Genomic DNA, 15,668 nt, shown 5'->3' on the forward strand with positions numbered 1-15,668 from the left:
ATAAGTTTTTGACTAGTGATATGACAGGACTTAAGTATTACAAAATGAAAATTTTGAGAGAAGTCTCCCATTACAATACATTCATCCTCCAACAAGATTTCCTTTTTAATGTTGAGGAAATTAGCTTGTTTCATTGCAACAAAATGATACCTTTTTAGATTATTTAGATTTTCAGTAAGTTTATCTAATTATTCTTGAAATAGAAAAATTTGAGTAATTAATTCACAATGGTCAACAGATACCCACTATTTGAAGATAATTTTTTTAATCAAAATCATCCCAGCTCTCTTGCAGTAATCTGAGCACTTCATTAGTGCCTGGACATTTTTCACACTGTGACAACATGCACGTTTCATTTTCTATATCACATACCATGGTTGAAAGGAGAATTTTATAATCAAATTTCATTTTTAGAGCAGATAACATGAGTTTTACATTTTGGTGGTGACACACACACAAACAGATTGAGTACCTGACCTACAAGCCAGAACACACAATTTTGGTCTTAAATCAGCAAATTTTGAAAAACCAATTATTAAATTATATTTTACTGAGAAGGCTCTGTACAATTCCTTTAAGTTACTTAAGATAAACCTTTTTTGAATATTAATTTTCTTCCTGCCAGCTTGTCTTACAGAGACACAATCCTTCTTGCGTGGCATCATTCGGCTGTGGTCATCATTCTGGTAAAAATCTTGGATATATTTAATAACATTTTCATCAGTTATGTGATGGTTTCTTTTTGCCAATTTGTAGCAAAATTACTCTTGTTTAACTAATTGTTTGGATTAACGGGCTAAATACTGACTAACACTAAAGTCATTTTGAATTTTTTGAATGCTCCAGCTGCATGGTGATAAACTTAAAATATTAATTTTTTTTCTGGGTTGAGGTAACTGTTTTCATTTTATTCTTTTATTTTAATGATTAATTCTTCATATTCCCTACTTTTTTCCTTCCCTTTCCTGGAATCGCTCATGGAGAGAATTACGTCTGGAAAAGGGGAGTATCACGCCATCAGGCACTGAAATGCAGAGTGCTTACTGCCTCATTGAATAGAGATGACCCCCATGTGTTTGGAGGGCCCCCTAAGCGCTCAGCTGCAGACCTATCTGCCCTGGCACCCTCCAAAATCTCATTTCCTGGGACTCTTCATAAATATGTAGCTTATCCATCACCTTCTGAACACACCTCTTAACTGCTTTCCATTCTTTAACTCCTTTTATCATTATGCTTTGTATGTCCTCTGGACGAAACATATCTTTAAAGCCTAACATATTTAACATCTCCCTGCATTCTTCAAAGCGCAAACAAGAAAAATGCATGTGTGGTCAGGAGTCTCTTCCTCATTGCAGTCAGGGCAGTAATCCATGTGGTCCAGGCCATGTTTATACAGATATGTCCTGAAACCGCCATGACCCCCCAGGAATTGCGTTAAACTATATCCCAGTGAGCCATGGGTCTTCCTACACCAACTCCTGATGTCGCTTATAAGGTGATGGATCCACCGACCTTAAGTGGCTCAGTCCCACTGTTCCTGCCAAGTCTTTATTAATTCTTCTGTTATCTGGGATGTTATGCGCTTTTTGCCTCTTATTGGCAGGGACATCTGCTCCTAGAGCCTCTTCTTCTGCAAAATAACCAAATCTATCGGCATTACATCCACCAGGACTTCAGCTGCCAACTTTGAGACTGTTCTATACACTGCTATGATTTGCAGACAACATCTATGAACTGACTCTAGTCTTCCATGATATGAAAGACTCCATATCATGGAGTCTTTTGCAAATCTCATTACATCAGCCCAAAGCTCCGCCCCGTGCAGCATTGTAGCATACATCACTCTTGCCAATCATCTCCTCTAATGTTTAGTTGGTCTACCAGTATTAGTTATTAAACTCACAGTCCTCTCGGCTTTATTAGCTACCTCTACTGCTTGTGTGCTAAATCTTAACCTGTATCTATACATATACTGAGGTGCTTTATTGCCGGTCTCGATGCTATTCTCCTATCCTCTAATGTTACTTTGAGGATCAGGATTTTCTTAGCCATGGAGATCACTACCATATCCGTCTTATCTGGAGCTAGTGTAAGTCCCATCCCTGCCATCCAATCTTTTATTATTGTGTATGCTTCTCGTATTTTGTCAATGACCTCTCTCTTTGTATTCGCCTTGATCACCAAAGGTTTCTTCTGTAGAAATATTTAAATCAGAGGAATCATTTAATTTACTGGTAACTTACTCGGCTATTTTTGTAACTTTATTTTTTTAAATTGGTTCCTTTGTGCTGCTCGATAATTTTTGAACCTTAACAGGGGAAATGCCAAGGGCTGAACAAGCTTTATTCACCAACTCCACTATAACACATTAAGACTAAAAATATATTTTGACATTTCAGTTCGCTTTCTATATCATCTTGTGGTTTTTGTATTTTTTTTAAGCTTTTTGTACACAGTGCCCTGGAATTAATTTTAATTTAAAAGTGTTAAAGATGTATCTCAAAGAGATTTCTTAACCGGCTTAGTGTGACAGCTAAATGGGTCAGAGCAACTTTTCCCATTAATATGAAAATATTTACCTAATTATTCAGTTTTATGAAAAGTGCAGAGGTTTTTTGTTACAGTACATTCACATTTAAAGATATCGATGTTATTTGCTGTTCAGTAAACTATAAAATATCATGCAATACTGAAGATCTATTGAAAGTCAGTCTGGGACATACTCTTTCAGTGTGAATGCCAATTGAACACTCCATAATCCGTTTTTTATAAAATGCAAGGGTTCTTACAACCACAATATAATTAGTATAAATTCTAAAACTACCAATAGCACCTCACTTTGTCTTATCCCAGTTTCTCTACAGATAAAATAAAAATTTCTCAAATTAATAAAATTAAAAATAAAAGATATTCCATAAAAGAGAAGTTCATTGCTAATAAAATTACTGTATAAGTGTACATTACCTAACCACAGTATTAACACTACCAACAATACAACATATCACATTGAAATCAAAACACTAACAGAGTCTTCTACAATGTTTATATTCAAGACTATGCAAACATTTATGTCCATGCATGTCTATTCACTTTTGTAAACATAATTTCAGTAAACATTACAAAATTTGGTTATGTAAAAAAATTAATTTTGAGTACTCTAAGATGAAGTTTCATCTTTACTCTTTCCAAAAAGCTCCTTCTGACCTCTGTATGATATAAAATAAGAATGCTGTAGCATTCTTATTTATTTATTTTTGCTCGTGGAAAAAGTGATGAAAATTTTGTGTTTTTACCTGTTGGCAAGTTAGAAATAGTCTATTGCTCAAGAAAAAGTTTTTTTAAAACATAAATAAATATTTTTTTGGCCAATACAAGGTTGTTAGTTATCATATACCAAATATCATGAAAATCAAAAATAGTGATGCAATAAAATTTTTGAAAATCTGTTGAATTAAAATGGAATATCCTGGTACCAATAATATTTCAGTTTTATGTTTATAAAAGCCCCTACCCAAAAATTTCTGAAGCTACCGTATAAAAAATAAATAACATTACCTTAAAAATTATTGGCCTCCATTCATTTCAAACTGGTCCCCTTCTGCGCGTCGATAGTACAATAACCTCATTTTTTTCAGTGATTGAAAACACCTTGGGATTTCATCTCTTGTTAGGGTGTTGATTATTTTATGCTATTCAATCTAGATCTCTTCAATGATCTTGAAGTGTTGTCTCATAAGCTTTAATTTTATCTTCCAAAACAGGAAGAAGTTGCACGGGAAGAGGTTTGGTTAGTAGGGAAGGTGTATATGATTGTTGTGTTAATAGACACAAAATTTACATATGACAATTATTATTGGACAAATTTCTTGAGCTTTCACAGCAGAATTGACTTACATGGTTGGCCTACAATATCCCAAGTGTGATAAGAGTGTTCTCTTTTGGTTTCACAGGATGGCTTTATGTACTTTTGCTACGTTTTAAGGCATTGTATTTGAAAGCTAACCAGAATGTTTCATCATCATTATGACTTTTTAAAAGAATTGTACCAGTCATATATTTAAACTAAACCATGCGCATTAAATACTTGTCAAGCATTTGGTAAGTTTTCATGGCCATCTTGTAAAGTATGATATAGAATTTTATTTAATTTGTTATTCTTTAATGTCATTAATTTCACCATATAATAAGAAAACGATACAAATACACTGTTACAGTCACTAGAACAAAAAACAGATCCATGTAGCATAAAATTCATCCAACCAGTTACAAGAAGTACAACATACCCTATCTAGCTCCACACAGCTGCAATACAACTGGTTCTTGTGCCAAATTAAATTTTTCAATCTTTTAGGCAGGTTTTATATTAGTCTGACTATATAATCTGATTAATATTCATTTAATTTAAAAATAGATGTAATTATTGAATGAATACATGGTTAAAACAATAAAGCTTGTTTATTTCTATTAATGAATTTATTCGATCTGTTTATGTATGTGTGTGTGTATATGTGTGTATTCTGTAGGCATCATGATTTTCAGTAAATGATGATTAATTTGGTGATGTTTACTTCAGCATCATCAAATTAATCATGTCTCCCACTGCTTGAAGCCAAGTGGTGGTAGTAAATGTTTAAATATTTTTTTTTTGTAGGTGTTCTTTGCAGCAATAAATTGCTGGCAGCCTGGTAGTGAATGCCGCTCCCAAGCAAGCAAAATTCCGATTTTAACATATCCAGAATTCATTGCATATCCTTCACATAGCTCTCCTGTGGGTTATGAAGGTCAGAGATTAGCAGGGCATATGATCAGATTTATTAATTCACTTCTGAGTCCTATGCATCGAATTGAATCTGCTGCTGATTTGCAAAATTTAAAAATTAGATATGACGTGAGTAACATCTTTTTTTACATTTCTCCTTTATACCTGATTAACTCCCTTCCTCATTATACTATTTCCATCCTTGTATCATAGACTTCTATTATCCACATAAATGTTATTGATTTTTAAATATATTGTCCAAAATTTTTGTTCAGGTATAATTCAATATGTGGCTATTTTTTGATAGTAAAGATGATGAAAATTTATTGAAACAGCACCCAAGTTTATTTAACGTGGTTAAAATGTTTAATTAATGTGGTAATTTTTTTAATATTGTGAATTCATGTAATTAACTTATAGTTTCAATATTATTGTTTAATATATTTTAAAATATCTTATTCGTTATCATAATGGATAGGGGTCTAATTGTTTATGATATTCAGTTTAATAAAAAGATTCCCTGCCTTGCAGTTGAATTTAAATATTTAGATATTAGATGCAAAATAAAAATTTATTTAACCAAATTAGATTTTTTTTTTTTGCTGATAGAGATTACTTATCTCTCCATGGTTTTTGATGAAAAAGGTTACAGGTCAAAACAGAGTTTCCTGTCTTATATACATCTTTCTTATAAGTTAAGATTTTGAATATTAGATGAAAAAAGAATTTGTTTTAGATGCTTCTTTTTGATTTCTGAACATCAGACTCCTATTTTTATATCCAGTGAACAAGTTGTGGATCTTTCAGTATGCCTTTCCCGGCCTTGAATTATCATTGGTGCTACCTGTTGCAACAGTAGAAGCATTTTTGAATAACTGATACAATAGTTGACAAGTACTAACCTTTACATGATTTCTGTCAATACTTCATTATATTACAACCATTAGTTTATTTTTTACAGCTGTTAAAAGAAAACAGCCTTTTATTTTTTTGATGGAAATGAGTATTGTGCAGAAATTAAATATTTGTTTTTGGTGACTACACCATCAAAAGTAACCATTTATATTTGGTTTGTGAATTCAAAAATTGTCACACACCATTAAAAATTATTGGCCTTCATCCATTTCAAACTGGTCTCTTTCTATGCATCGATAGTAAATTAATGTCATTTTTTTTCAGTTTGTAACACTTGGATTTCATCCCTCATTAGGGTGTTGATTACTTTATGTTATTCAATCTAGATCTCTTCAATAAGAGATCTAGATCTTAGTGTTTTCTCATAAGTTTTAATATTATCTTTCAAAAGAGGAAGAAGTCACATGGGAAGAGGCACAAAAGACAAACTATGTACTGGACTGAATAAGGCAACATCAGAAGACACTGAAAAAAGCCCATGATAACATTTTGGAAGGTCACTGAATAACACTCGATGAGACTGTTGACTATGTGAAAATTTCAGCTGAAGATGTACACATCTTACATGAATATTGCATATGAAATGTTATCAACAAAATGGATGTCACATTTATCAACAATGTAACTAACTGTTAGCCATTTCTAAACCACTGTTTAAAGCTGATTGAATTTAATCCAAATGAATTTTTACACAGATTCATAACAATTAACAAAACAGTGATTTATAAATACATACCAGAAATGAGAGAACAATCAAAACAATGGCTAGAAGTTGATGGAAGTGCTTCAAAGAAGCAAAAGTCATTGCATTAATTGAAAGGTTATGGCGACTGGTTTTTTTATATCTAATAATCCTACTTTGTCAATTAGATCATTTGATTGATGAAAACAAAGATCATTTGATTTGATTGATTTTTTTTTTTTGACTACAAACTATGTAATCAGTGGAACAAATGTATATCTTTGAGATTTCAACTGATCATACTTTTCTAATAATATAAATCATTGTGAATAGTTATACTATGGACAAAAAAGAGACTGACTTATAACAAGAAAATAAGAAAAGAATTTGAAAAATAAAAATTTTCTTTTGCTCTCCAGAAAATTATTCATTATCATTATGCACTTTTATTATTATATATATAAATATACAAAGAAAGAAAAATATATATATATATTGCATATATGCAAAGAAAAATTCTTGTTTAAGTGTATAAGATGTTAATCTTTAATCTCATGGCTTTTTGTGAGCTTTCTGTAATGATGCTAGTGGAAAAGGTTTTCTTGTTTAAATTAGGAAAAACTGCCACATTAATATTTACGTGTTTACTGAAAAAGAAGATAGATAATACATTCTATCCATTTTTTTTACATAATGAATATTATACATATATTCATATTTTTAAATGCCTTATCACCTGTTAACTAACTGCTTGGTGTAATTCATTTTTATAAAGTTAGTGTAAAAACATTTTTAAATTTTCTTGGATCAATTTAGCTTCTTACATTTCTTAAGATAAAAATTGGTGATTAGAAAACTGCTGTCATGACTGTTTTTGTGTTTAATCTATGGCATTGCTCTCCGTTTTACCAAATTCAATTCATTTGATGAGAAATTTATCAAAGTTCAGATAATTTCATGTCGCCTACTTTTTAGTTAAATGTGCATTCATTAAAATTTTATTTACAGTTAATTTTTTTTATTTTTAATTTAAACTGCTTTCATTTTTTTTTTTTTTTTTTTTTTGTAAATAGTTCTGTTTAATAAAATTTAATCTTCTGAAAGAAGTGTTTTTATGATATGCACAGATAATCCAGTCCTCACTTTTATGATTTTGAAAATTTGAATTTTACACAAAATTTCTTTTTGCAGGTGATTGTCGTTGGGTGTGTTGAGTTTAAAAATATGCGTGGTGGTATAGAATATAAAGTAATGTATGAAGCTGCTTTAAAATTAGCAGAAAAAGATACAAAAGAAATCGGTTTTGCTGTAATAATAAATCGTATTGCAGCTGCTGATATTGGAGTAAAAGCGATTCCATCCATTAGTCTCTACTTATGGAATGAGGTTCGGGTATGTATTGTGGATATTTACCAGATATATTAGTCTGTATTTATTCCAAATTTTCAAAATATGATATATTCTTTTGTTACAATCATTGCTGTCTTATCTGTTGACCTATTATTAAACTTGAAGAATTTCTGTTAAACCTGGAACACAAATGACTTGCCATTTGCATGTTCTGCAACAGAGAAGTTATTTGTATAACACACACATACATACATACGTACATACACACTCACACACATTTATATATGTTATTTAATTATTATTATTAACATAAATTAATCTGAATATACATTCATTTAGTAATTTATTTGTTAATCTATCATCATATTTTAAAAAAAATATTCTTTATGGTATTATTTTGTATGTTTAAATGATTTATTATACCATTACTGCATTAATTTACCATCTACAATTTGTTGCTCAAAATAGTTTAGTATGTAACAGTTTTAGTTGCCTACAGAAAACATTTACATGTAGAGTTGTGTAATTTAATGATTTTCCTAATATTTTTCAATTCCAGCTTATTTTATAATCTTTATTCCCATACAATTAATTATTTTTATGGTTTCTATTATGTGTATCAATGTGATTTTAATTATGTTTGTTTTTATTTTAAATTATTTTATGTTTATACTTTCATTATCGTACGAAAAATATGCATATCTTACTCATTATATCTACATATTTAATATTCAATTTAACAAAAATAAGAATGCAGATTTCATAAGTAGTATAATAACCTTAATATGAAATATTTTTTAACAAAACTATATATATGTATATAATATCCTTATGGAAAACATTACAGTTTTGTAACATTTTGTTCATTTACATTATGTTTATCATAGGATTTTACTGGTTTCAGGAATATACTGGAGCATGGAAAGTAGATGCAATAACACAATGGATTACTCAAAATGTGAATGTTGTTGCTGCATGGATATCACCACCTGGAATTAAAAGTCTTACATTTAAACCATTTATTGATGTTGGTGCTGTTCTTGTAATGTTTACACCAGAAAATCCTCTTCTTTCTCATAGTGATGCTTTTGACATGGTTCGACTGATACATTTTTCTATTCAAGTTTTATTATTTATATATAAATTTTCCCCCAAAAGTTCTTAATAATCCCAAATAAAATTCTTCGCTCATGGATTTTTGAAATTCAATATAGCAGTAAAACCCTTAATAGATATATTTTACATTTTTAAAAATGGGGCTCCTCTAAGAAGGATGGAGGTTAACTTGTTGACTTTAAATGAGAACTATTCCCAGATTGTGCATCATTTTAATCACCTTAATGAAATAACTTTCATTAGTGTATCTTCAAATTTCATAATACTATAGTAATATAAAAACATTTTCTTTCAGAATAAAAAATAGCTAAATATGAAGAATTCTCTGTTGTAAACAGTAAGCTATGTTTTAAATGTACAATAGGTGTGTTTAAATCAGTGCTGTTGTTATGAGAAAGTAGTTTCTTGTAGTGCCAAAAAAAAATCTAAAAAATGTATATTTTATTATTTTGTTAAAAGTATTACAAAAACCATCTACACGTTGAATAAACAAAAAATTCTGAACATTTTCCAAAAAGAATTAAACAATTATTTATGCAGAAGTAAGATTACAGTTTCTCAGAGTTTCAAAAACCTGGAAAAACACTTTTTTTGAAGATATAAAAAACACAAATTTACTAATATATTTTTCTTACCAGTTGATAGAGTGTTAGAACAACCTAGATGAATTTGTTACGCTTTAATATTCTGTTTTATAGTGTTCTTTTCTTAAGATTTTTCCCTTCTTGAAAATTTGAATGATTTGATATATATTTTGTTCTATATTTCTTTCTATCGTCTCTTTGTTTTCTTGATTGTAACTTTTGTTACTAGGTAACAATTAATTCTCTTCACAGATAATATGTAGGTTGCATTCTCAAAATTTAACCTTGTTGCAGTTTTAGTCATTCAATTCATCTGTGTCTTTAAATATAGTTGTGAAAACTTTTATTCAATAATTTATTTCTTAAGGTATTATATGTATTGCTGGATCAAACTTTGACGTATAATATACATGATTATAGCCTTACCCTAACTTTGACTAATCTAAACACTTTGAAGATTAGAATAATATTCTTTGATATACTTTGTTATTGAATATTAAATAGGAAAATTGATACTCCTTCATTACTGAATGATATTGACTTCTATACCCCTAGTAGGATGTTCAGAAATATGTCCCCTTTTCCTACCTAGCTACAAAACTAACACGAGAAATAATTCTTCAATACCAAGATAGGTAATTTGATTAATTCCTCTCATATTGACTTTTTAACTTAGATGAGAATACTTTCATAAAGACCACTTATAGAATTATATGTTGTCTCCATCCTTTGAAATCAGTCTTCAAAGAAATCCTGACATGTTTTGTGAGAAATCTGGCCATACTCATCATCCTAAGCCCTTAGGAGATCATCATTGCTAGTAAAATGCCCCCCTTTTAGTCTGTTGTTCACTTGGGAAACAGTGCAAAGTCACATGGAGCGAGGTCAGGACTGTAGGGAGGGTGCTGCAACTGGTTTATTTCAGTGCTGGTTAAATACTTGGTTCAGATTTTGGAGCATTATTGTAGTGAAGAAACACGATGATGTCCTTGAGATTGGGTGCAGCTTTTTGAGAGCTCTGACAACTTTTGGCAGGCATTTCTTAGTAGACCACTTCCATGTAAGTGTCTTTTGAGTTCCAACACAACACGCTCCAAACCCCCTCTGACACTAAAAAATACGGCCACCATTCTCTTCTTTGCTGATCTAGATTTTTCAACAGCCTTGAGGGGTCTTATCATCTTTAAACATGCACTTTTTGTTCTAAGTCTTGGTCAGGACATTATAATAACACAGCCAAGTTTTATCACCTGTCACATTATGGGTCACCTAAGGAGAATTTCCAATTGAAAACTTTTTGAGCACTTCACAGCACCATGAAACACGACGTGTTATCATCTGATCATCGATTAAGTTATGTGGCACCCAAATGTTATACCGCTTTCTAACTTGAAGGTGGTACAAGAATACTAAAACTTGCTAGTGCATGAATGCCCAAGGATACCACTATTGGTGGTAGGTCACACCCTGCCTGTCTGAAGTATTTTTCATACTGCAGCAGTCTTTCCCTCCATCACAGGATTAAGGTGGTCAATCTGACCTTGGAGCGTCCTCAAGGCCAAAATCTCTTCATTCAGATTACCAGTACCATATTGTGCAATGAGGGCAATCCTCTCCAAGCACAGGAGTCATTTCCTATAAGCACTTAACCCATTTTGAAAATTGTAGCGCAAAATTGCTCGGTATTTAGTTTTAGACCATAACAACATCACTAGCTCTTTTCACTGATATAACTAAGAAGCAAATGACACTGAGACGGTGACTAGAGCAGTTACAATGCTGGTTGAGACCTGACTAAACACATGCTAACTTGTAAGTACATATGATGATCCTTCCATCATATTGCATAACTTTCCTAGTGCCTTTTATGTGTATATATATACATATATATACATATATATATATATATATATATATATATATATATATATATATATATATATATATACACACACTTATTGTATGTATTTTTAATACAAGGTACCTTAAAATATAGTAAAATAATTTTAAAAATCCATATGGATTTTTGTATATGTTTGTTTGCTTGTACTGACATCTTAAAATTCATGAGTTGCTAAAATAAATCTAAATGATTTTTTTGTTAATTAACTTGATTAACGATTCTTTTATTAACTTGACTTTACAACATAACCTATTTCAAGAAAACTTGAATGAACAGATCTTAACGAGACATACGATTTCTTTTAAAATATTTTCTAATGGGCAACCACTCTTATCAAAAAATATCTCTGTATTTACTCACTCAGGATGCACTAAGAAGAAATATTATTATTATTACATCACTTTCTGTAAACATTTTTAATTCACACCCTCAGCATGCGTTTAGCAAAAAATTTCAAGTGATTAAAAATGAAGGCAAATAGAATTGTATGGCGTGCATAGAAATTTTTTTTTTAATTTCACGCGAGTTTCCTTTTCTTATTTGAATAAATTTTTGTGAAAGACTACATGTAACAAGAGTTAAATCTGATTTGAAAAAAAATTCTATACAAAATATTTGATTTGGAAGTTTGAGCATGCTGAAATAAGATCTAGTACCCAAAGGAGTGATGATTAGTTCAGGTTTTATATTCAGATTTTTTTTTAATAGAAATCAGTTCTATTAATATACAATCTTTGTATTTTGAGTAGTTTAATTTTTTACTAAATCTCTTTTCAGCTTCGAGAAGTTGGCTTCATTTATCATAATTGTAAAAACAACACAGATGTGTGTGATTTCATTCACTATTTCTCCGTTAATAAATTAAGTAAGTATCATAAATCATATATTGAATCTGTTTATATTTACTAAGTTAAGAACATTTTCTAATTGTTTTATAATTTCTTATTATCTGAAGGTCTTTAGGCTAGCTATCATTATTTTATGTTATCCAGGAATAGAACAGTTTTATTAAATTATCAAATAAAGATTATTTATTTGGTTGTTCAGGAATAATTTATACTCTAACTGAGGATTTATAACTTCTGATTCATTCTGCCTTAAGGTTCCTTGGTACAGTAAAGCATTTATTTAAATTTATTTTATTATAAGACATTTAACAAACTGAGGTTTCATATTACTGTTTATCCATTCCTTTTCTGCACTAATCATATAGACTAATCTTCTAATATGTAATACTTATCCTACATGATGCTTATCCTGAATTATCTGTTTCATTTATTCTACTTTTGTCTGTTAATGTTTTTATTCTGTTAAAAAATTATCCAACTCGGATATCTTAGTCTACTGACCTAATTCTTTTTATAAGATCACACTATAAGCTTCTTCCGTATAATTTTTTATAAAAACATCTTAATTTCATACTTACTCAACACTCTTGATTTATGACTTGAAGTATTAAACCTTTGTTTTAATTTAACGTTGAACTGCTACCACTCCACCATGGGGATTGGCAAATGGAAAAATTATTGTTACTTAATTTGACTTTGAAATCATGAAAATTGTATTAGCTTTTGTTTCTCTCCAAATGCAATGACATGAATCCAATTAACGCAGTGTTGCTCTTGTTAGTTGTTCTCAAATTTAGCCATCATCCATTAAAACCTATAATACGAGTAATAATAATAATCACTGGTATACAAATGTGGTAACATGTGGTCTCAAACCCAGGATAGTGTGGAAGTCTCCTTTGCAGGCATATCAATAGTAACAAATTTTAATCCCTTATGGTTGAACAAAATTTTCATAAAAGTACAGTAATAATAAAACTACAATTGATGAACTGGTAAATTTTCAAAGGATCAGTTGTGCAAACTAATTATATCTGCTGCCAGAATTTGATTTGCCACTCTATTTGTTAAAACAAATCTGTATTGTTTGATCTTTAAATTTACTATGATCTGAATAATTTTATCCTGTATGGCTTGTAGTAACATGATTTTTGCCCTAAACATAGACATTATGGAAATCTGAAAAGGAAAAAAGCTTTGGAAATTAAATATTACAGGAAGCTTCTGAAAATCAAATAGAGTAATAAAGTATAAAATTAGGAGATTTTAAGATTTGGAAAAAAATGTAAGGCAGATTAATGGTAGTGATCATCTTAATCAGACATCCAAGTTTATTTATTTTGTAATAGAGGGTTAACCTTTCTAATATTTCTGTGAGTATTTTGTGACATTCCCTGTCATTTTCCCTGACCTCTCATGTATGCTGTCATGTGGAAAAAATAAGTTTAATTTCAGTGAGTAGTGCATATGATATTTAATGTTTGTTTTTTGATTGTAACAGGTTTTGAAACATAATATGTTTATAAACATTATACATATTGTAACTTTCACAGAATAAATTTTTTTTTTTTTTTTTTTTTTGTCTTCAGTCATTTGACTGGTTTGATGCAGCTCTCCAAGATTCCCTATCTAGTGCTAGTCGTTTCATTTCAGTATACCCTCTACATCCTACATCCCTAACAATTTGTTTTACATACTCCAAGCGTGGCCTGCCTACACAATTTTTCCCTTCTACCTGTCCTTCCAATATTAAAGCGACTATTCCAGGATGCCTTAGTATGTGGCCTATAAGTCTGTCTCTTCTTTTAACTATATTTTTCCAAATGCTTCTTTCTTCATCTATTTGCCGCAATACCTCTTCATTTGTCACTTTATCCACCCATCTGATTTTTAACATTCTCCTATAGCACCACATTTCAAAAGCTTCTAATCTTTTCTTCTCAGATACTCCGATTGTCCAAGTTTCACTTCCATATAAAGCGACACTCCAAACATACACTTTCAAAAATCTTTTCCTGACATTTAAATTCATTTTTGATGTAAACAAATTATATTTCTTACTGAAGGCTCGTTTAGCTTGTGCTATTCGGCATTTTATATCGCTCCTGCTTCGTCCATCTTTAGTAATTTTACTTCCCAAATAACAAAATTCTTCTACCTCCATAATCTTTTCTCCTCCTATTTTCACATTCAGTGGTCCATCTTTGTTATTTCTACTACATTTCATTACTTTTGTTTTGTTCTTGTTTATTTTCATGCAATAGTTCTTGCGTAGGACTTCATCTATGCCGTTCATTGTTTCTTCTAAATCCTTTTTACTCTCGGCTAGAATTACTATATCATCAGCAAATCGTAGCATCTTTATCTTTTCACCTTGTACTGTTACTCCGAATCTAAATTGTTCTTTAACATCATTAACTGCTAGTTCCATGTAAAGATTAAAAAGTAACGGAGATAGGGAACATCCTTGTCGGACTCCCTTTCTTATTAGGGCTTCTTTCTTATGTTCTTCAATTGTTATTGTTGCTGTTTGGTTCCTGTACATGTTAGCAATTGTTCTTCTATCTCTGTATTTGAACCCTAATTTTTTTAAAATGCTGAACATTTTATTCCAATCTATGTTATCGAAAGCCTTTTCTAGATCTATAAACGCCAAGTATGTTGGTTTGTTTTTCTTTAATCTTTCTTCTACTATTAATCTGAGGCCTAAAATTGCTTCCCTTGTCCCTATACTTTTCCTGAAACCAAATTGGTCTTCTCCTAACACTTCTTCCACTCTCCTCTCAATTCTTCTGTATAAAATTCTAGTTAAGATTTTTGATGCATGACTAGTTAAACTAATTGTTCTATATTCTTCACATTTTTCTGCCCCTGCTTTCTTTGGTATCATAACTATAACACTTTTTTTGAAGTCTGACGGAAATTCCCCTTTTTCATAAATATTACACACCAGTTTGTATAATCTATCAATCGCTTCCTCACCTGCACTGCGCAGTAATTCTACAGGTATTCCGTCTATTCCAGGAGCCTTTCTGCCATTTAAATCTGTTAATGCTCTCTTAAATTCAGATCTCAGTATTGTTTCTCCCATTTCATCCTCCTCAACTTCCTCTTCTTCCTCTATAACACCATTTTCTAATTCATTTCCACCGTATAACTCTTCAATATATTCCACCCATCTATCGACTTTACCTTTCGTATTATATATTGGTGTACCATCTTTGTTTAACACATTATTAGATTTTAATTTATGTACCCCAAAATTCTCCTTAACTTTCCTGTATGCTCCGTCTATTTTACCAATGTTCATTTCTCTTTCCACTTCTGAACACTTTTCTTTAATCCACTCTTCTTTCGCCAGTTTGCACTTCCTATTTATAGCATTTCTTAATTGCCGATAGTTCCTTTTACTTTCTTCATCATTAGCATTCTTATATTTTCTACGTTCATCCATCAGCTGCAATATATCGTCTGAAACCCAAGGTTTTCTACCAGTTCTCTTTATTCCGCC

At 30.7% G+C, this 15,668-nt stretch overlaps 1 protein-coding gene across 1 annotated transcript in view; it reads left to right on the forward strand.

The window, feature by feature from the left end:
- Positions 1 to 15,668, forward strand: part of LOC142330258 (thioredoxin domain-containing protein 11) — a 68,795-nt gene that overhangs the window by 12,035 nt on the left and 41,092 nt on the right. Inside the window, exons 3-6 of the mRNA XM_075375443.1 lie at positions 4,652 to 4,888; positions 7,548 to 7,748; positions 8,611 to 8,802; positions 12,087 to 12,174. Coding sequence (XP_075231558.1) covers positions 4,652 to 4,888; positions 7,548 to 7,748; positions 8,611 to 8,802; positions 12,087 to 12,174 — 718 coding nt within the window. The remainder of the gene's footprint in view (positions 1 to 4,651; positions 4,889 to 7,547; positions 7,749 to 8,610; positions 8,803 to 12,086; positions 12,175 to 15,668) is intronic.

Source organism: Lycorma delicatula, chromosome 9 (assembly GCF_047948215.1).
Source record: "Lycorma delicatula isolate Av1 chromosome 9, ASM4794821v1, whole genome shotgun sequence".
Taxonomy (NCBI): domain Eukaryota; kingdom Metazoa; phylum Arthropoda; class Insecta; order Hemiptera; family Fulgoridae; genus Lycorma; species Lycorma delicatula.